The sequence below is a fragment of the Callionymus lyra genome, chromosome 1 (assembly GCF_982586985.1).
Source record: "Callionymus lyra chromosome 1, fCalLyr1.hap1.1, whole genome shotgun sequence".
Classification (NCBI taxonomy): domain Eukaryota; kingdom Metazoa; phylum Chordata; class Actinopteri; order Syngnathiformes; family Callionymidae; genus Callionymus; species Callionymus lyra.
This window is the reverse complement of record NC_141818.1, coordinates 13,396,412-13,418,691: the sequence shown is the minus strand read 5'-3', so window position 1 is coordinate 13,418,691 and position 22,280 is coordinate 13,396,412. Positions and strand designations below refer to the sequence as shown.

The following is a 22,280-nucleotide window of genomic DNA, read 5'->3' as shown; positions in this document are numbered from 1 at the left end:
CTTCCTTTCCTTTTTTTTTTGGACACATTTTCAAAGACCTGGTTCTGGTTTTACACTGTGAATAATGCTATTCCAGTTTCTGAAATGAAATCTACGGAGTAGTAAAAAGTCACGCGACTGAATACCGAGACCAGTCCCTGACCTTCGTTGTCCTCTCACGACCTGTTGTCCTGGGTCTGTCCTCAACTCCAACACACCCCCTTCAACTGTCTTGTGCAACTGCTCTGTTCGCAGACGTTGAGAAAGAAGGGCCTAAATGGCTGTGACAGCCCAGACCCCGACGCAGACGACTCGGTCGGCCACAGCCCCGAGTCTGAGGACAAATACAGGAAAATAAACGAGGACATTGATTTGATGATCAGCAGACAGAGACTGTGTGTAAGTACCTTTCGTTGAACCCTTGCCTTCCTCTCACCTCTCTTTCCTCTCTCTCCCCTCCCCACCCTTTTTTTTTTTTGTCTTCGTCGCCATGTTGTCGTCATCTCTTCCTACCATCCATCTATCTGTCTCCTCGTCTGCGTCTACCCTCCATCCTTCTTTTTTTTTTTTTGTGTGGTTGCGGGACCTGGCAGGCGTTGAACAAGAAGGAGAACAAAGGCAGCGAGAGCCCGGAGCTCGAATCTGCTCTCATCCTCACCCCACGCACAGAGGAGAAATACAAACAGATAAACGAGGAGTTTGATCACATGATTAAAAGTCATAAAATACCCGTAAGTACTGGGTGGAAAGCTGTGCCGCATCCTTCAGCGAGCTAACTAAAAAAAATGCTGACTGGCCCCTTTTTTTTTTTTTTAAATGCTAACCCCAAGCTAACCGCCGTCGGCACGACACTAGCGAGTAACATTGTTTATACTCGGTCGAAAGTATAAAGCAGCTTCTCTGATTTCTGCTTGAGGAAAGGTCCTGTAATTTGGTCGAGCCGTGACCACAATGAGCAAACATTTTTTTGCGTCGTAATTGCAGACTTTCTCTGGTGACAAATTATGACCCAGTGGCGTTCCCACCTTGAACCTGTTACCCATGATGCCTCAGAGAAATCCGACTCGCCTATTTGCTTTTTTTTAAAACCTTAAAGATAAAAAGTTATTAGAGAATCGATCGAAAAGGAAGTTCAACAAAAAAAAGAGTCTTAAAATCGACAATATAAATTAAAAATCAAACCATTCTGAGAACAGTAGCTTTCTTGACAAAGCCACATAAGGCAGGGGAGCTGTGGTTTTCGGGAGGCTGGGGCGGGATGGGTCAGATGTGGGTGGAAAAAGGGGTGGGGTTCTACAACAAGTGGCAGTTCAATGTGTGGTTGGGGTGGCTGCCAAGCTTGGGGCTTTCTGGATTCTGGTGGTCTGCTCTGGGGACTCTGGGCAGAGAAGGAAGACGAGTAAAGACAGGAAGGCTAGCAGCTGGCGATAACAGTTTTAAGGAGGGGGGGGCGACTTTTGATTCTTTTGAACAGGTTGAAGGAAGAACCGCATTAGAACATTAATTATATTAAAAGAAAAAAACAATATCCCCGATCTTCTCAAGTGGCTCTGTCACAAGCTCGCTCTCGAGATCCTTTCGGGATGAGCATGTTTCGCTGTAAGACACATGGCAGTAATTTAGGGTTCTATTTTCTACTTCCTTAAGCTAACATTCTAAATCAACCACTTCCAGGGCGCTCCCAAGGTTAAGCTCTTCTGCCAAGTGACACAATAAACATGACAAACTGGACGCCTGGGGCCGACTACCACCTCTCGTATTACCGATCCGACTGCTGACTGCTGCGAGTGTACCGCTCAAAAGCATCCAGAGAATGCGAAGAGACGCAACGGTTTCATTGCATGAGGAAAGATTATTCACCCCAAAATTTAAATTTTTACTAATTTTCTACTCACCCTCATGTCGACTAAGGGTTGGGATTATTTTTTAGAATAATCCGTTTCTTTGGAGAGTTATAGACAAAAATGTATGTCCATGCTAACGTAGCGACTACTAGTAGTCATGGTCTTTATTGGCTAAAAAGATGTACTTGTAAAAACATCCAAATACCTCCATGGTGCTCGTCTTTTACGTCCATCTTGTATTGAAGCCTCGGCATGAAAAATTGTTCTGAAAAAAGGTATATAAGTCTATATTTTAAGCTTGTTTTTAGCAGAAGATTCCAGGCCATCGGCGGAAATTCTGGGAGTTTCTCCTACAAACAAGCTTAAAATATAGACTTTTTTCGGAACAATTGTTCATGTTGATGCTTCAATATAAGATGGAGGTTACAGTCGAGCAGAATAGAGGGGTTTGGATTGTTTTAAAGTGAGTCTTTTTGGACGACCAGTGCTAACCGCTACATTAGCATTTTTCGTCTAAAACTCTTAAAAAGGAACGGATTACTCTGGAAATACTCCCAAATCTTAGTCAACATGAGTGTGAGTATAAAACGAGTGAATTTCGCTTTAAATTTAGCGATTAAAAAAGTAGAATATTTCTTCAAGTTAGTTCCCCCTTTGTTCCCATTCTGTCTTCCGTCTGCACCATCGATGCATGATCCCTCTGTGTTTTTCCTCACTTTTTTGTTTGTGTCTAGCTTGACTTTCAATCCCTTTTTTTTCCCCTGAACTCATCCTCCCCGTCTTTCCCCGGTGGTGGATAACCGAAAAATAATGGTCCAAACTAACCGACCGCCTGCCTCCTGTGTCTCTCTCTCTCTCGTCAGCAGGCCATGCCTCCGTCAAACTACGACATGCCCGTGTCCATTCCCGTGAGCAACCAGAACAATCTTATCTACAGCCACCCCGGGGCCTCCCTAGGAAACCACAACCTCTTGCCGCTGGCGCACCACGGTCTGCAGAGGAACAGCATGTCTCCCGGAGTCACGCACAGACCCCCGAGTGCAGGTAAGAGTCGCGACGCCGCTCGCCATGCTGCTCCGCCAGCTGCTCGCCGCTGCGCCGACGCAAACGTTCGCACGCCTTCTATTTCTAAAGCTACTATTAGTGTCTGGAAATGGTTCTGTAAATGAGCAAAGACGCTTAAATCAGGTTGTTGGTGCGAGCACGGTGCTGTGCAAACGACTTCAACTTGATGAGACTAACTTTACCTTATTTATTTATACGTATTTATACCCCCGTAAACTTCTCCGCACAAACTTCTATATAAGTGTATTTGACTGGCTTTTCGCGGGAAGGCCGGAGACACTAAATTGTTTTTTTGTTTTTATTATGAATTTGCTGGAAAGTATTCAATCTTCTAAGTGCCTGAAGACGTCGTCGGATGATTCCAAGATGAGCTCCACCTGTGTGTAATCTGATGCCAGTATAAATACAGCTGCTCTGTGACGCCCTCGCAGCTTATCTAGACGCAATATAGAGAAGCAAACAGAACAAACCAGAGATGTTTTTAGGGGTGACAAGTGTGGAAGCAGATTTATTTAGGTGAAAATGTATAAAAGTCTCTGAAAAATAGACATTAACGATCAGAATGGAAAAGATAGTATTTGAAATGTATCAAAGTTAAAACCATTGTGATGTGAACCCTGGAAGAGATGGGGTGGAAATCCTTTTGAAAACAAATACCAATTGTTTGAAGAGACGTCTGTAAAACGTCTGTTTTAAAAAAAAAAATAATAATAAATTTTCCACGTTCTTATTTTCAGGTCTGGTCATGAGGTGAAGCAACAAAAAATAAGAAGCCAAAGAAATAACTTGCAATGTAGAAAACAAAAGAATCAAACGGATTTGAAAGTTAGGTATTTAAAGCGAAAATGTACATTTAATAAGTTGTGTGTGTCGGGTTAAAAACTGACTTAAAGCTTTAAGCAATGATGAGAAATCAGATCTTGATACAAGGGTGTAGCTAGTCTTGACAAAAAGAATGTCAATCACTCAATTTAAAATATATTTTGGGGTTACACTGTTCTCCCGAGGGCCAAGCAGGGGCTGCCAACTGGCCCCTTGATAACATCTTATTTTCTAAACTACGATCGGGTTCCACATTTTTTGGGATTTCCAACTTTGGTAAAAAACATCAAGATTTTCTTGTGTTTAACATTTCAAGTTGAGCTGAGTTGTCATCACTGATATTTCAAATTCTACAAATTAAAAATAAATATTTTATTGACAAAAACATTAAGGTTGAAAAGGAGCTGCTTGGCACAGGTCTTTTGGTTTATATTTTTAATATAGTGACTCACAAGTTTTTTTTTCATTTTTTTTATTGTTTTTCAAAATTCCTAACTGTGTCCCTCTCGTCTGAGACTGTCGCCCCCACCCTGTCATTACCACTGGATACAAGGAGAAGTTAAATATGAGTTTTGGAGCTCGCACTGTCCTCACCAAACCACACATGTTCTGGACCCTCCCACTCTTCCACCTCATTTGGCTTTAAAATAATAATGTGTCATTTTTCTTGGACGCCAGAAAAAAAAAACCTGCTTCTTCACAGTGTCCGGTGTGTTTGGGCTTGTGTAGGAGGCGGTTTTCTTTCCCCTTATATCAGTACACAAGAGTGACGTGCAAAAAAGAAAACACTCACAGGAGATGTTGTTTTATACTTTGGAAGAGCAAGAGACAGGCGGTGGAGTGGATGTGGGTGTCTATCCTCTAATGGTTTCTCTCTTCTGCTCTTCTTTCATCGTTCAGGTGGCCTCATGGGCGCTGACCTCACCACTGGCGCAGGCACCAGTGCTGGTAAGAACGGCCTCAGAGTTGTCTGCTATCAAACACACATGTTGTGCCCACTCACCCACTCCGGCTTATAAAATGCATGACTAAGAGTCACCTAGACCCCTTTTTTTTTTTTTCGTTTCCATGATTTGTTGATGTTAGTGGTTTGAGGAGATCATCGGGGGATGTTTGTCCGGTGCTGAGGTTGTGACACGTTGCTGGCAAAAAAAAAAAAAAGTGAAGTAAGAAATAGTTTTGGTCGTCTCATGCAGGGGAGAATAAAATAAAACGTTATAAAATACTATTTATAAACGAGCGATTAGAACAGAGTTAGGCAATTGGATCCCCTCAGGGGTCGCATTTCATACTGTGACGATTGTAAGGGGTCGTCAATCTAAAGGAACGATAGGAAAAATTAATAGCTTTAATATAATGGGAAAACTTTTTCTTTTTTTTAAACAATAAAAATGACATTTTATGAAAAGCTTAAGCTGTCATTTAATTGCATATTTTTTCATTAAGTTTAAATTTATTTAAAGAAAAATATTTTATATTTCATATATATAAATCCAATACAAAAGATTAAACAAAATAAAAAAAATAAAGCTAAATAAGCTACATTTATTTTTATTATTGCTAAAAAAAATGTACTTTTCAAAATATAATCACCTAAAAATAACAAATACAAACCTCCTACAAGGATCTCAATTAATTACATAAATTAAATAATAAATCAGAAACCGTCGTTGTTCACTTTGCTACAAACGGTTTATTTGAACAAATAGTCGAGATAAAATGTAAGATAATAACCAAACTTTCTGGGCGGTACTAATTACCGCACCCAACTTACTTGAGGTCTCAACAAAACTGAACTCCCATGATGCCTTTTTACACACTGATACATTTATTGACGGCTTATTGGTCACTTAAATACTGTTTTTAAATTTTACGGCTATTGCAATGTCAAAAGCGATCACCAGCTGTAATGTGTGGCTGGGCGGCAAAGCATTACAGTGGCTGTTCATGGCACTAACAGAAAAGGGCATAACTTTGTCCATCACTTGTTTTAATAATTGCATATGTTACTAAAATAATGCAGGTTTTTGCGCGTATATAAAAAGTTTTCTAAAGAGTAGGGCCTCAACATCTATTTTTCGTTTAATGCGACGACAAACGGGGGACCATTGTGTTTTCAAAACGCTTCTAAAAAGCCAAATTATTTGTCTCTAAGCCCTTCGGGTTAACGTCAAGTTCTAGTTTACGACTCTTGATTCGAAAGGGTGAAGTTTTATGGGATTTTCTTTCACACTGTGAAAATGAACAAGGCGATCAGCGGGGGCACAGCTGGCCTTGTACCCCCCCACACACCCTCCGGCTGTACCCCCCCTACCGCCCCCTTACGAGGGCGCTCCGTCATCAGGGTCAATGCCTGGTTTCTCTGTCTGGTCACTCATCGTCCACGCACACAAACACATGCCGGGACAACAGCGGCGTTTGTTGTGGCGTGTGTTCATTCACCGGCGTGCTGCTGAGCGTGCATCAAATGTCCTCTTTGTGTCACGGCGGCGAGGGAACAGAGGCGCTCTGTGAGTGCTGCGTGTCGCTCAGCAGCGGCGAGAAAAAAAAAAAAAGAAAGGACAGACTTATGCATACTAAAAGATTTAATTCAATGCTCTCTTAAATCTCACATCGAGAGAATTTTGGCCCTTGTGGGGGGGGGGGTGCGGCGGCGGCGGCGGGCGGGGGTGATTAATATCCAGTAGTGGTGTAAGCATGTGGAAAAGGAAAAACAGCGGGGTGAGACAGATGGTGTTGTGTGAATTTGGTCCACAGTTGTAATGATGTGACTCAGTCTGAGCTGGCCAAGCCACAGAAGCGTGTTTAACTAGTGCCTACTGTAAGTTTTAATGATTTTATTTTTTTTAAGAACGTCTGGCCCCCGTGTGTGTGTGTGTCTTCGCTCTGTCGGAATGATTAAAGTGTGTTTTCCCCTCACATGCGAACAAAAAAAAAAAAAAAAAACCTTCTTTGTTTCCAAAATGTCATAGTTCCAAACCGTCGGCAAAGAGACAAAAAAATGACAGCTTTTCCGAGATGCTCCCACATGGGACTAGTATTACCTGGGGTCCCCCTGTAGTCTGGCACCGTTTCTGAAGTCATTTATGTCTAAATCCCATTAAAAGCCGCCTCAGTCTGGAAAAAAAAACGTGTTTCCGTCGCTAATTACCTCCCGTTTCTCAGACAAACACTTGTATATGTAAGACCATTGTGAGGTATTGTTCTGCGTTTCAAGCTACGGTTTGACACTTGAAAAGGAGCTTTTGATGGAGTATCACTGACTCCGTTAATAGCTTGTGTAAATGACTTCCACGTGTGCGCGAACATCCTTTACCATAAACAAGAAGATTTGTCTTCACCACTCTTTGAATTCATCCCTCACTGCAAACACATGTTCTGCTCTTTATTTATTGTTAAAGCGGGTCAAATGTGGTCCATAATACAAATGTATATATATATATATATATATATATATATATATATATATATATATTTATAACATCCTTTTTGTGAACAATCTAGTAAAAAATGAATCCCCACCATTGCGCTGCAGCCAGCACCGATATGTTTTATTTTAACCTGATAATATATTTTTCTGGTTTCTAAGACCTTGGACTGTGAAAGCACTTAGACGAGGCATACCTCTGCAAAGGAACCAGTTTAAAATCATAATTGTAGAAATGAAAGTAGGACCCTAACTAACGCAGTTCATTGTCGATGAAGCTTCATGAAACAGTATCCTTCTTTCCAGGGCCCACTAGATGGCGCTCTCTGCGGTATATTATATTGATTTTAAATTATTTTCTATTAAAAACTGCATTTTCTTTAGACTGAGGGCAACACCGATCAAACTCTTAAAAAATGTGACATTGTTTCATGAAGCTTAACCACTTGTGATGTACTGCGATATTCTTTCTCACGATACTGTATTGATATTCAACAGTACTCTTAGTCTACTTTTATTTTATTTTTTCATTTTTGGCTCACAAATGTGTTGCCATAGTTATTTACAGTTTATAGTTCAATAAAGTGTGTTAAATAAAATACTTATGTTACAATTAACATGCTAATATTCACGCAGTTTGTTAATTTTTTTAGTTAGCATTTAACTTCCAACCACTAGATGGCAGCAGTCGTCAGGCCACCTCGCAGCTAAATGAATATTGAAATCCCGAGAGATACAGGAAATGACTGAGGATGAGAAGATGCAGTCGTCTTCAGTAGCTTTTAAAGCTGATGATCCTGGCTTAAAATATAATGGAACATTTCATTAAAATAGTTGCACAAAGTCAAAGATAATAGAACAATAGATTCTGAAAATGAGGCTTCATGAAGCTTCACCACTAGTATTTTGCACACTGAAGATGAAACCATCCATCCACTACAATTCGTGACAACATCCAACAAAAAGCAACACATTTAAATCTTTATTTTCAAACCTACACATCCACAAATGTACAATAAAACCCTAAATCTGTTGAGCTTTTTTTTTCTATCCAGACTGAAGGTCCATTCATCAGCTCGGCTTGAATAGAAATAAACTTTTTCTTGCATGTTTACGTTCACTCGTCCGTGTACAGTATGTGTTAAATCTGTCATCTCTCCTGGTTTCGCTGGGGAAGCAGAGCCGAGGAGAGAAACCAGATGGAATGAGAGCTGATGAAGCAGAGCTCAGACCAGCGAGTGAAAAACCTCCCACCTCCGCTCATGCAATTATGTAGCTGTCAAATATGCTCCGATCAGCACAGCCCTGTGACAAATTAACAAGAAACCCCTGTCACTTCCGACATCAATTACTCCCCAGAATGAGTTAGATAGTGGTTCATCTTTAGGACTCCTCTGATCACTCCTTGTATTCAATTTAGGTCCTTTGTGCCCAGCAGCCGCCGCCGCCGTACGCCGCTACAAACATAACGCGTCAATTAAATAATTTAGGGGTTTTTGACGCACATTGGAGCGAACGAAAGAATGCGTTTCTACGGGGGGAAAAAAGACGAGGGCGCGCCAGTTAGACCACAACAGGACATCAGAAATTTTCGCTCGCAGAAAAGTACAAACGTTTAACCACATCTGCCTTTGAGCAAGAGGAACAGCAGACACTCTGTCTCAGGTTAGCTTTGCTAATATCGACACTTGGGAGTCCTTCAAAAAATGATCTTCTCAAAGAGCTGATGAATTAATCTTCACGATGAACTCGATGCATATGAGAAATAATGCATATGAACGTCTTTAATTTAATGTCGAAATGATGAATTGGTCATATAATTAAAGGTTTATGTTTACAAGGGGTTAATCTCAAAACAAATAGCTAGCTAGAATTGTCTAGCTGAGTTGGCTAGCATACCTTTAAGTTAAAGTCCGCCCGTTACAGCAAAAATTAAAAAAAGCAGTTTCAAATATATTATTCATTATGAAGTTTAAGGTTATAAGGTTTATATTTGATATACTCATTTATTCAATTTCTGAACTGTCAAGACTTTTTAAACTCTCTAGCTATTATTTTAAACTACTTTTTTTTGTGCGACCTCCCCGGGAAGTCTATGAGTGTCATGTGACCATCAAACTGCTTCACAGCAGTGGCTCTGAAACGGTGGTTTTCATGTAGCTCATAAGTCCCTTAAAAGGTCTTTTGAACTTAACAGGTAGAACACACAAGAAAACTTTATGTCGTCTAATGAACAAATGCAAATACGGAATGTGGCAAAAAGCGCAACGGAGTTTCCACGACACTGCAGATGCACTGTTTTCACACTTTGGGGTGGCAGGACTTATTTATATCATATGTAATGTTGATTCTAAAAAGATAAATGGGGTAGAATGAATAACATAAACTTAATGATTGAATAAATGATGATTATGTCCTGAAAAAAGTTGAATTTTTATGAATATATGCTAATTTTATGTAGGAATTTCCAGACATGGACAAATAATGCAAGACTTATTTTGAAACATGCATACTTTAATAGTCTTGATTATTTAAAAACTGTTCTTCAAAACCTGACATGAATTTATCCAATTAATCTACTGTGTGGTGTTGAATTTTTGGGACGGTACAAGCCTAATTTTGGGTCTAGCTTTGTACGGTTCAAGACTCGATAGCGTCAACAGTGAGGTAATCCTGTCACATTGCCAGACGAATTAGCCGACGTTTGACTCCCACACATCTCCAAATCGACTAGAATTTAACTTTTTAAGCACTCGTCCGACACTTTATAGCCCTTTGAGCGGCTAAATGACGGGCCTCGGGCGCAGCTGTCCGATTGAACCGCAACCGCCCGAGACGTCCGAGTCGTCTTGACCGAAGCGTTTTCGCTCCTCGCCGACCGATCTTTTTTGTCTGGTTTATTCATGCGTACAAAAACACTGATGTATTTCCTGCTGGGTTATTTACCAAAGTGTGCGTCTAAGAGTATGTGAGGTCCCATTCATCGATCTCCACATGCACCCACTCCAGCTCACAAAAGATCATGAGAATGAAAGAGCGGGAAAAAAACTCAAGAGGCAGCTGCACTCTTTGCTAACGCGAGATGGAGAGGATTTTTTAATACAAAACACACGTGCATCCATATGAGCCGCCGGCGCGGCGCGTCGCATCCCGTCGAATCCTCGCCGAGAACCAGGACTGGCAAGACCTGAAACTTTGTCACCGTACAAAAGCTTCCTGCACACTTAATGACACACAAACACGTTGTCGTCTGTCAGACGGGCCCTAATTTTCCTCACACCGCTCGCAGTCATTTACTCCTTAGATTGTTGAAAATTGAGCTTTTTTTTTTTCGAAGACTTTTCATTTTCAAAACAACAAAAAAAAAAACCTTGCTCTCAAATTAAACAAAGATCAGCAAGGGAAATTACCCAGGAAGACATCTGCAACTCATTTTCCCCCCGGAGTATATGATTAGGAAATTCATTTATGTCTAACATATAATTCCTGCCCGTCTTTCAAGTGGGAACGTCCACACAGCGGCTTGTGTTCTAGCCGTCGGAAGAAAGAGGGAGAGGTAACGGGGGTGGGGAAGCTTTTGTGGGATTGGGTTAGACACAAAGAGCACCGCTGATTCAATCTTAAGTTTCTTTTTTTTTTATTAAGATCGCTTGAGTTTTCTTCGCCACGGCCAGGTTTTTTTTCGAGGGGTGAGGGTGCGCGCCTCGTTGGGTTCCGACGTGTATTTGTAGACACTGAGGCAGGCTCTTTGTCTAGAGGAACCACAAACTGCATGTTTAGCTCTGATGGTGAAATGATGGCTCCCCGATCCAGTCTGTGGTCGCGCTACCAATAATTAGATGTTTTTATATGATTCACAACCTGTTGCCGGCCACATGGAGCTCTAACTGACACTGGCAGGCGTGGAAGAAAAGTTTTTAGTTTTTTTGGTTTTACCCCGTCTACGTCTGCCAATATTTGAGATCAGTACGATTAACTTGTTTCTGTTTAACGTTGAAAACACCTGCTGCTCAAGTTCTGTTATTGGTCAAAATCTGATGATACGCATCATGATACAAGGGCGACAATATGGTATATTGCGATACGGTGCAAACAACGTTATATAAGTAGTACTCATCAAAGTTTTAATTTGTCAAAATATGTCCAAATGTCCCCTTTACATTTGCTGGAGTCGACTGTATCCTCTCGTCCTCAGTCGTCGCCGGGATCTTGTGGGATTTCAATTGTTCCTTCAGCCGGCTACGACGTAATGTCTGCTGCCATCTAGCGGCCAGAACTTTATTTGCAACACAAAAATGAACAAACGCTGTAAGCGCTTTGTGACCGTGGTCTGCGATGGCACTTAACAAATATAACAGACTGAGGGATCAATAAAGTTTTACCTTACCTTAACTTACTTACTTAATATTTGCATGTTAATTGTAAATATATAAAAGATGAATATTTTATTTAATACAAACTGAAATATAAATTATAAATCAACTATAATTCAAATAAAATTTGATTTGAAAGCCATAGGAAAAAGTATGTATATTGATTAATTAAATATTGAAACAGTATTTAAAAAAATATAGATATTTTTTTCAAACCCCTGCATTTTAATCATCAATTTTTTTTGGAACACCTGTATTTTTGTATTGCGCTCTTAATCAATATACAATTTTTTGTCATATGAATTAATTATTTTGATAAAATGGCTTTATTTTATTTATTTTTCAGTTTAGAAATAGCGTGACAGTGGACAAGGCAAAAGGCCTCCACTTGGTTCCAATAAGAAATCTACACAAACAAAAACCGCAGCAACAAGAATAGAATACAAAAGTAGAAACGCACTGTTCAAACCAATTTATAAATTGTTCCCGAATACCTTCATATCAGAGTAAAAGATTCTGTATTTTGGTCCTAATATGGATGAAGAATAAATGTATATATTAGGCACACACGTGAACATATTTTGTGATGTCATCCATCTTTGAGTGCACGGACTGAACTTGTGTCTCGTAAACGAGTGTTTACTCGAGTGACTCTTCAACTGGACTCTCCTCTCAGGAAACGGATACGGGAACCACCGCAACTCGCCCGGCCTGCTGGTCTCCCCTGCCGGCATGAACAAGAACATGCAGACGAAGTCGCCCCCGCCCATGAACCTGGGCATGAACAACCGCAAACCTGACCTCCGCGTGCTCATCCCTCCCGGCTCCAAGAACAACATGCCCTCCATCGTGAGTAATCTCCGCCGTTCTCCGCATTCCCTGCCCAACCCCCCCCCAACATCCCGAATCCTATTAGCTCCTTCATCTTCATGTCCTATTTATCTTTTCATTTCAGACTTGATTTGCTTTTGATTAGCTGTAGTTGTGATTTCCAGCTTTGCTGCGTCTCAGTCTGGTGTGTGTGCGCTGAAGCCCTCCTCCTGCCAAAGTCTTGTTTTCTGTTGACTAGTTTAAGAATCGTCTCTGTTGCTTCTTATCTACAACCTCTAGTTGCTATCACGCTTCAATTATCTCACTTGAATTTGTCACCGTTTTTTATGCCTCCAGTCTGAGGATGTTGATCTGCTATTGGTAAGTCAGACTCTCAGAGGTAGAAATTAAGCTAAAGTGAAAATACTTTACCTTTTTAATACCTTTTTTAATTTTAACAGTTAATTTAATCTTGAATTAGCCTTTAAATGTCCTTTATATTATGTTTAAATTACAAGCATCTTCTCTGAAACATCAATACGATTCTTATTTTAGTTTATTACACTGTAAAATATATTCATCTTTCGTATTTTGAGGATACAGAAGCCATTAAATATAACTATGAATGAATAAATAACGACATACTTTTGCAAACATCAATGAGTGAAAAAGCAAAACACAAGTTATCATAAATGTTATCATACACAAAGTATTTATTCTACTCAAAATAAACTTTAAAACACTAATGCAAAATTTGAAATGGTGCCATTTTTATTGATTTTTTTATTAAAATACCTTCAGCAGTCACAAATAAAATACAATAACATGTTAAAACACTGTTACATTTAATTAAAGTGATGCAAATTCAAGTAAATTGCATCTTCAGAAGCCTTGTCAGATTTATGGCATTTGTTTCAAACAAACGTTTAAAAACGTTGCAAAAAAAATATGAAAATTGACTTTTATTAAACTTCTGTCTTCTCGTTTTCACACAAAACCTGCGAAAATGGCAAGAAAGGCACGAAATGTAATACTTTGGATGGAGCTTTGTTAGGACTCACACTGCCATCTTGTGGCGAAAGAATATATCCCGAGCCCCCCCATCGCTTCTTCTCTTCATGAAACTTTTTTTTTTGTTTCAGGATCGTTTAGTGTTGCACTAATTTAAGGTTCACTTCAACACGAAAACACAATGTGCATTAAACGGTTGTGGATCCGTTAGTCTGTCGAAAACCTTTGCCTCGCTAAAAAACTCCTGTACTTGTCACGGCTTGTCCTGCGTTGCCGTGGCGATGGCTGCTGTTACTATAGCGACGGCGGGGCGGTTAGGGTGGTAAATGATAGAGTTTGCAGGGTTCAGCCGCGCTGCATGTCAAGTGATTAATTTTCCCTGAAGTTATCACATTCATTTTCTCCGCAGCTGTTGAAAGTTTAAAAAAAAATCCCCGTTTTTTATTGCTTTTTCTGTTTGCCTTTGTCTTCTCGTACTTTATTTTGCTTTTTCTTTATTTTCTCCGTCGCAGAACCAGAGAATAAACAACTCCCAGTCTGCTCAGTCATTGGCCACACCTGTGGTTTCAGTAGCAACTCCCACTCTGCCAGGACAGGGTATGGGCGGATACCCGTCTGCCATCTCAACCTCTTATGGCAACGGTGAGTTTGTTCACCTTTTTATTACAAATTCAGAAAGGTTTGAACTGATCTTAACAGGATTATTACGGCTGTGTTGATTTATCATGTAACCCATGAACATTTGTATATTAATATTTGAGTATTTTTGGATGTTATTTTGGGGAGGTGTGGAAGTGAAAGTGGGTTAAAGATGCATGACAAGTCGACACAGCAGATAACAGATTAACGTTGGACAGATTTAAGGGTGGATGTACTGCTGTTTAACCACCAGAGGGAGCCATTGCACCACTTATACCAACAGAGACTTTTTTCGAAATTTCAAAGGTGTCGTGTTGTTTCTCTCCGCAGAGTATTCTCTGAACAGTGCAGACTTGTCATCCCTCTCCGGCTTCAACAGTGGCAGCTCTCTTCACCTCGGCTCAATGAGTGGCTGGCAACAGCAGCACCTCCAGAACATGCAGCACTCAGCCCTCGGACAACTCGGGTCAGTACATTAAGGCGAACGCTCGTGTTTTGAGCGTCACTGCCATCGACACAAAAACTTGTGTATTCCAGATCCGACCCAGTTTCTCAACACTTAAGAACCCTTATGTTATGACACATATACGCCATATGTTCAGTAAGATTGTGAAACATTTAAATATAGGATTTAACTTTTACATAGTGCAGCAAAATGTAAATGTTTGGAGAATTACAATGTTACTTTTATAGGTTTTTGGTTCACAAAAATGAATGTAGCTCAAATAAAGTTATATTTAATTACACAGATGAATAGATAGATATGTAAAATATAATGCAATTTAGAATGTCCAAAAATGTACAGAATTGATTGCCTTATTTGACGGAAATATGTTTTTTTTTAAGTGATTTTATTGTTCTTCGTCAATGTATAACATTTATAAAAATGCAATAAACTACCTCGTTTTTCATTTGCAATGTGCAGAGGTTGATAGTGACACCTACTGTGAGCTTAGTCTCATAGCAGATATTTCCCGTCCTTGACCAGAACAAATAATTTCCTGTTATGTTGGTGAAATAAACCGCATTTATGCATTGAAAAAGAAAGATAAAGATCCACTTTTTTATTAGAATCAGAATTATAATCAACAATCTTATTATTAATAAGGGTCATGTGACATTTCTAACTTACAACGAAGACTATTTTGACATCATGAAAGATTATTATAACAAAAAAAAGAGACTTTCTATCAATATTGTCTCATTATTGTGACCCAGCTGCCATTTTTGTTAAAGTAGATTCATTTTTATAAAACAAACTATAGGTTTTTATTTAATTGGAGATTTACAGAATGTTAAATCTATAAAATATACAATCAAAATGGCAATTCAATTAACATTTTGGGTCCTTTAAAATATATATTTTCAGACATTTTGGGGAGCTCAAGAAATTGACCAGTGATCGTCTGATGAAGCTTCATGAAGCATCGTCTTCTGAATTGAGTGGACGACGCTGTCGGCTTTAAGATAATAGGATGTATCATGGAAGATATGCAGGAAAAAGGGGATTGGAAAATGAGGACGATGCTTCATGAAACTTCATGACACTTTGTTTCGTGATCATGATTAGAACCTGAGCTTCGTTTCTGCCTCTTTAACACCTTCTTTCCTTCCTTCCCTTCCTCCAGAAACTGCTCCAGCTCTCACTTATGCCAGGGTTCAAACCTCTCCCTGCCCTCTGCCCAAAGCCTGCACATCAAGTCCGAGCCCGTCTCCCCGCCCAGAGACCGCACCAGCAGCACGCCCGGCTGCTACGGCGGCGGGCTGCCGCAGGTCCAGAACCCCTCGTCCCGCCAGGACTCGGGCCGCTCCCCCGTGGACAGCCTGAGCAGTTGTAGCAGCTCCCACGAGGGCAGCGACCGCGACGAGCACCGGAACGAGTTCCACTCGCCCCTGGGACTGGCCCGGCCGCCGATGGACGAGCGCGAGAGTCCGTCCATCAAGAGGGTGCGGCTGTCGGAGGGATGGGCCACATGAGGGGGACACTTCGACGACACCCCCAAGGAGTCCTCAAATCGCCATGAGTCCAGACACCCCTTGACCTCCTCGGATCACCAACCACCCGAACCCCTTCTGCCGCTCTCCTTTTGATTTGAAGAATCAGGACGTCCCTCATCAACAATCTGTTTTATTTTTTCATTTTTATTTTAGCCGTGTGCGAGTGTGTGTGAGTGTGTGTGTGTGTGTGTGTGCTTATACATATTGACATTATATACACCGGTCGAGGGGTGGGAATCAGACGTGGGCGTTTCTAGTTGGGAACTATGCACAAACTGTATCATGTGTGGACAAAAAAAATAGACTCACAGTTGCATATATCTTTACACACGTGTTTTTGTGTATATATATGCATATCAACAAATAAAAATAAAAAACAGTCAGGTACTACTGTTCAACTAAACACAACTGCCATAGTTCGCTTGTGTGGTGATGGCGTATTAGGGATTTTGAAGATCTTTTAAAAACAAAATTCTTAAATTAAATATATATATATTATGCTAACGCTAAATGCTAATGTCACCGAAAAAAAAAGGACAATTAATTCGATTGACTAAATTTTAATCAAATTTAAAGTCAATATCCATCTTATTTTTTTTTAAGATGCTTTTAATCTACCTTAGTACGCCATCGTAGGTGTTTTCAAAGATAAATCAAAAATTACAAAAAAAAACAACAAAAAAATACAGTAGGGTGCGTCACACACCTGAGCACTTGAGTGGGACGCGCTGTGTACAGTTTCAATGCTAAAATACCTTCTCTGCAGTTTCCTCCCTCGCGAAAAATATGTGTTAACGTTAGATGATGTCATGTTGCAGGTTCAACGTATTTATGTACATAGAGGTTGAAAAATGGGGGGGGGGTCAAAAAGTTGCCAGACAAAAACTCAGTAAATGAAACACAATTATGCAACATTTTTTGTAGGATTGTGCAGGTGAACAGGCGGTGGTTGATATTTTTTTTTTTTGGGGGGGGGGTGAGCGAGGACCACCTTCTGATCTGAGAGCTAATCGGGACAACTCTGGATCTAGTATTAACTATTCAGTATTACCAATACAGTAAAGAATAAAAGCGAAAAAAAAATCAAAAAAACAATTGTACGATACACTTGCTTATATTTTCATATGAAGGAATACAATGCAAAGCATTTTTGTGGCTTTTTGTAGTTTCTATCAGCCAGAATGTGTTTTTTGATAGCTTTGCTAATAAGAGGCGGGACAGGGAGTTTAAAAAAAAAAGAAAGAAAAAAAAAAAAGACGGGGCCCCTCGGGGGGGTCCTGAGCCATTGACACACAGACTGAGATGCTTTGCTGAACTGTTTTATCTTTGTAGAGGTTTGTTATTAAACGTGTATTTCTAATTATATATAATAACGGTAATATTAAGAATCTTTAAACAAACGGAAGAAAAAAAAAAAATCTGTGAAATTAACATGCTTGTGTATAGCTTTCTAATATATAAATATATATAATATTTTTTTTGGTTTCAGGGGGGTGGGAGGAGGGTTGGGGGTGTTTTCTTAGTGGGTGTGCGGTGGCACACGTCGTCGGTTTTTTCAGGGGAGCGTCGAGTCCGAAGTAAAGCCAGCTGGGATGGGACGGAGGGAAGCGGTCGTGGCAAAACGTCTGGAAGTGATGGAGGCCAGTTTTAAAAAAAAAAAAAGCATTTCTATCGACATCATAATGATGAGGAACTCTTTCGTCGTCAGCGGGGTTGTATCAAAACATCCCTACCTTCGTGTTTAAACGGGCTCCTCCTAGAATAAAAAATCATATATTGTAACTCCCAGATCCCCCTTTTTTTTGAATGTGTAAAGACATATTTGAGTTTAAAGCAGTTGCTCCTCCTTCGTTCTCCAGACTTTTTTTTTTTTGCACATCAGACAGGCTGAAGCTGGTGTGGGAGAAGCACAAATGTTTATTTTTTAGACTTTCAAGCTGTTTTTTTTTTTGTTTTTTTCTTCTCTTTATTTTATTTTTTTTCCTGTTGAAGAATGAAACTAGCCACATATCTCTCTGCCTCCAACTCCTGTATCTGCTGTCACTTAAGTGTTAATGATATTTCTATGTGCATATTTCATGCAGGTTCACTATGTTATTACTGTATACAGTCTGTGTAGTCGAAAAAACAGAGGCAGAGCCTCTGTGACAGTGTTCTACTCTTCTTTTTATTTTTATTTGAATTCAATACAAGAAAAAAAAGGCTGAGGAAATTAAAAAAGACAAAAAAAAAAAAAGTTGTTTCAGGTGATGGTGGAGAAAACCAAAGCCAGTGGCATTTCTGTGTTGTAAACCTTTATTTTCACACATTCATCCATGTTCTTTTGCAACAATAAACATGCTCAAATGTACAATCGTTGGAAACGCTTCACAGTTTTGTTGCTTTTAAGAGAAAAGAAAAAAAGAAAAAACTAAAAAAAACAGTGTGCAGTGTGTAGTTAAATCAGATGAACTTAATGTTCTGGTGTTGATTTTATCTGTTTTAATTTGAACCAAAGACAACAACAGCTTGTTCCTCTATTTGCTTTGACCGTGATAAATATCAAGCCTTTTCTTTTTTCTTTTTTTTTTGTTTTCTTCCATCATCTGTTGATCAGTTGTTCATAAGAGATTAAAATGCTGGTACCTCAAAAAGGAAAAAAAAAAAAAAAAGATAGAAATTGACCCGAACAAGTACCTCGGCTGGTGTTTTGAAGAAGCCACTTGCAGTGCAAAGGGGAGATCATATAAACCTGTACAGCCATGTGTAAAATGACATTGCTTTACATCCCAAAATCCACGTGGGATTCTGTGTTGCTCCACAATCTGTGGTTTATTTAAGTTGTATTGGAAAAAGGGTTGACTTTGACAACAACAAAAAAAACAGAGTGATATGTTTTTAAGTCCGTCTGTAGTGTCAAATGTAGCTTGTATAAATATTAAATGGGGGGGAAGTTGTTTTCTCTCTTTTTTTTTTCTTTTCTTTTGGAAATGTTTTGTGGAAGAGCGGCTTTCAGCGGCATAAGCTGGCCTTTGTCGCCACTTGAGACAAAGAGAAATTAAGAAAAATCCACATCTCTGTAACTCAAGGGACTTGTTTCAGCTGTATGTAGTGGAAACGTTTTCGGGGGGGGTTTGGAATCAAAAAGTCTCCTCTGCTGGAGGGGAACGGCTATATATGTATTTTGCAGAAATTTCAGTAAAACTACTGGCTTTCTTAGTTATCCTGACTCTGACTTGGTGTGGTTTCATTTCCTTTCACTCTGCAAGTTGCACTCGAGATTCTCACAGGGTTCATTACAGTGATGCACAGACACATTCAACATTTAAATACAGTTGAAAAATGATTACAGAGGAACATTTTCATGAAGCACATTAATAATATTTTAACCTAACGCACATAGAGTGGTAAATAAGTTAAAGCTACATATTATATTTTTATAGGTATATTTTATATAACTATATATTTATATCGAATATGTCTCCTTATAAAATACACCTGAGTGTTACATTGACACCTTATGTTACAGTATTAAAGACAATAAATGTAATTAAAATCGCATTAAACTCTTGTTGATTTCAAAGGGAAAAAACGTATAAACTGCTGCCAATTTCCGGAAATACGTGCCGTTTTAGAAATCATAAAAATACCATCTTTTTCTACCCTTTTATATATATTTATTTGATTTTAACTAAATATATGTTTGATAAAACGAATACATTTTTAGTAAATAACTCGCTCGGATTGATTTACGTCCTTGACCATCTTAAATAAAACAGATTTAAAAAATAAAGGACGATCTTTTTACCGAATTTTGGATGTTATATATATATAATGGCCTCGGTTTGTATTAGTTGTGGAAGAATTTTAGATGATTTAAATATATTTGTTTATGGTTTGCGTTGTTTAGTTTTCTTTTAAAATGTAAGAAAAACGTTGATATGTGGCTTTAATTTAAAATCCGAGCAAAACCGCCTAGAACGTTAAATGGATTAAAACACGGAATTACAAGCGAAATAAACCGTTATTACGTATAACATCTTATATAAATGATGTTGTAAAAGTACGGTAAACCAGGTAGTTTATCACATTAATTCGATGTAATGGGTGTTGGTTATATATGAGTTGTTTCAATCTGATTTCACAACGTATTTAGATAGACATTCGAGAATTCGTTAAAATCGCCTTTTCAATGGCTAATCTAAGTAAAATAAACGCTCTTTCGAAACGAATTGTAGAAATTAAGATCGGATTAAACAGAAAGAAAAAAAAAACGACTTCATAAAACCTGAATAAAATAAATAAAATAAAATGTTTTTTTCAAATAACAATATTTGTTTGTCTTCAGGCCGCAGCACAGATTCTCAACGATCATACGGCAAAACAACTGTCGTGATGATGTCACGTTTGCGACATGTCATCCGTCGTAAATAATAAATAGTTTGTGCGTTTGTATTAACGCACCGCGTGTTTTGTACATTTATAGTCCTTAATTATTGCAGTTTAAAATATTTATAAAACATATTTATATTTCCTCTTATTTAAAAGTGGATAAACAAACGAAAGAGCGAAACATTTGTTTAAAACTTAAAACGAATTTAATCCACCAATTCCATAAAACGTGGTCGTTGAATGTGGGTGTGTTTGACACATATTCATAGCTGCAGTACACACGCTCGCCACTAGATGTCGACCTTTAGCCACAGAGGATCTCCGCCGCTGCTAACCTTCACTCGTGTTTGTTATTCATGAAGGTGAAGCAGCAGAAATCTGCTTGTGTGCAGCTTCAAGTTAAATTGAAGGATGGAGGAATGAAATGGAGGAATCTACCTTCGTGTTTTTTAAATGAATGCCTCGTCGTTGTGATCAGACTCAACGATGCTTTTTTGTACATTTACAGTACAGGCAGGTACTTGTCACTCTAGTCGACGTCATTATTTAATACAGTCTTCTCTATTATAATTGGCTTTTAATACGAGCTTTTTAATAACATTCATTGATGCCAGCAAATGAGAAACGCACACAATGATGACGTTACTTTACGCACACATTTGCATTTAAGAAACCTTCATTATAAATCAACTTATTTATACCTAGTATTAATTTCTAATATAATAAGCCACGTGTTTATACTTTTTTATACATACAATCGAGACATACCAGGTTCAATAATAACCTTCATTTTATTGATTTTATATAGAGTTGTCTAGTCACACGTCTCAACAATGAACTTTATCTGGTGATAATGTGTGTTACATTGAATAATTACTTTATAAACAGTCAAAGTATATTAAATTTCTTTGTGCTCTAAATGGAAGAAAATTCGGATTTATCTTAAATAAATCGCGTTAAATAAACATCAGATGTACAATCACATCTCGACTGAATCAGGTGTTTTTGTATCATATAAGGTAGCTTTTCTAGAAGATTAATGTCAAATATTGAAGTAGAAAAAACGTGTCCACGTCACGCGGATGTCAAAAAAAACACGCGGACAATAAAAACCGTATGAATCCACGATCATATCACGGTTGATGGACTCGTGTGGAGTTGACTATATTTACGCACTGACCACTGCCGACGAGCCCACGCAGTTCAAGAGCAAGGGGATCAATGTCGAGGGGAGTAGCCTATAGAGGACTGCGTCTACTCTGAATGCTCGCAGAAAGTTTGTGCGCTCGGTAAAAAAAAAAAAAAGCGCGCACGGTAAAACTTGACCAAAGATCGCGCGCCGCAGAGGACGCTGCGCACCTTGGTTCCTTCTTAGGTGAGTCCAAGTCTCTGTTCCCTACATTACCTGGAAACCCAGCAAGAATATGCGTAATAATAGACATTCTTTTGGGTTTTTTTTTTCTTTTCAATCAGAAAGGTTGTGCGCACGAGCGTGTTTTGTGCGCACTTGGTCCACTGCTGCGCGTTCACGGAGGGGGGGGGGGGGGGTGCGTAAATGTCAATGATGCGTCACTGGATGTCCTACGAACTGACCAGAAGCTTCAAACATTCTCTCTTTTGCGTCCTATTTATTTTCGGGGAAATGGTCGCCCCTGAATCTCCAGCATGTATATGACAAACATGTTTCTCTCGCATGTCTTTTGTGCGCAGCCTCTTTGTTCATGCACGTCAGATGAGCGTATTTGCGCACATTCAAATTCATTTTTAAGATTTACATTTTTGAAATATAGTCGCTAAGAAACGCGATTTAAAGGGTATAATAACAATCATAATTACACAAACTTGACGCGTAATAATTGGTTAATTCACGAAAATAGATTTTTCATACACAAACACACACATAGACACGTAAAAATGAATACCCACACCAAAAGCAAAACG

The 22,280-nt window shown here is 39.1% G+C and overlaps 1 protein-coding gene across 7 annotated transcripts in view; it reads left to right on the top strand.

Moving 5' to 3' along the window:
- Positions 1-19,176, top strand: part of mef2cb (myocyte enhancer factor 2cb) — a 69,020-nt gene extending 49,844 nt beyond the window's left edge. The window contains exons 4-11 of one of the 7 annotated variants that reach the window (XM_087794616.1): positions 235-378; positions 573-710; positions 2,690-2,867; positions 4,611-4,658; positions 12,187-12,359; positions 13,844-13,973; positions 14,301-14,436; positions 15,599-19,176. In XM_087794616.1, coding sequence (XP_087650742.1) covers positions 235-378; positions 573-710; positions 2,690-2,867; positions 4,611-4,658; positions 12,187-12,359; positions 13,844-13,973; positions 14,301-14,436; positions 15,599-15,947 — 1,296 coding nt within the window. In that variant the 3' untranslated portion in view covers positions 15,948-19,176. Of the gene's footprint in view, positions 1-234; positions 379-572; positions 711-2,686; positions 2,868-4,610; positions 4,659-12,186; positions 12,360-13,843; positions 13,974-14,300; positions 14,437-15,598 lie in introns of all 7 variants that reach the window. The other 6 variants (XM_087794607.1, XM_087794651.1, XM_087794642.1 and 3 more) reach the window with 6 other exon arrangements.
- Positions 19,177-22,280: the final 3,104 nt, after the last annotated feature.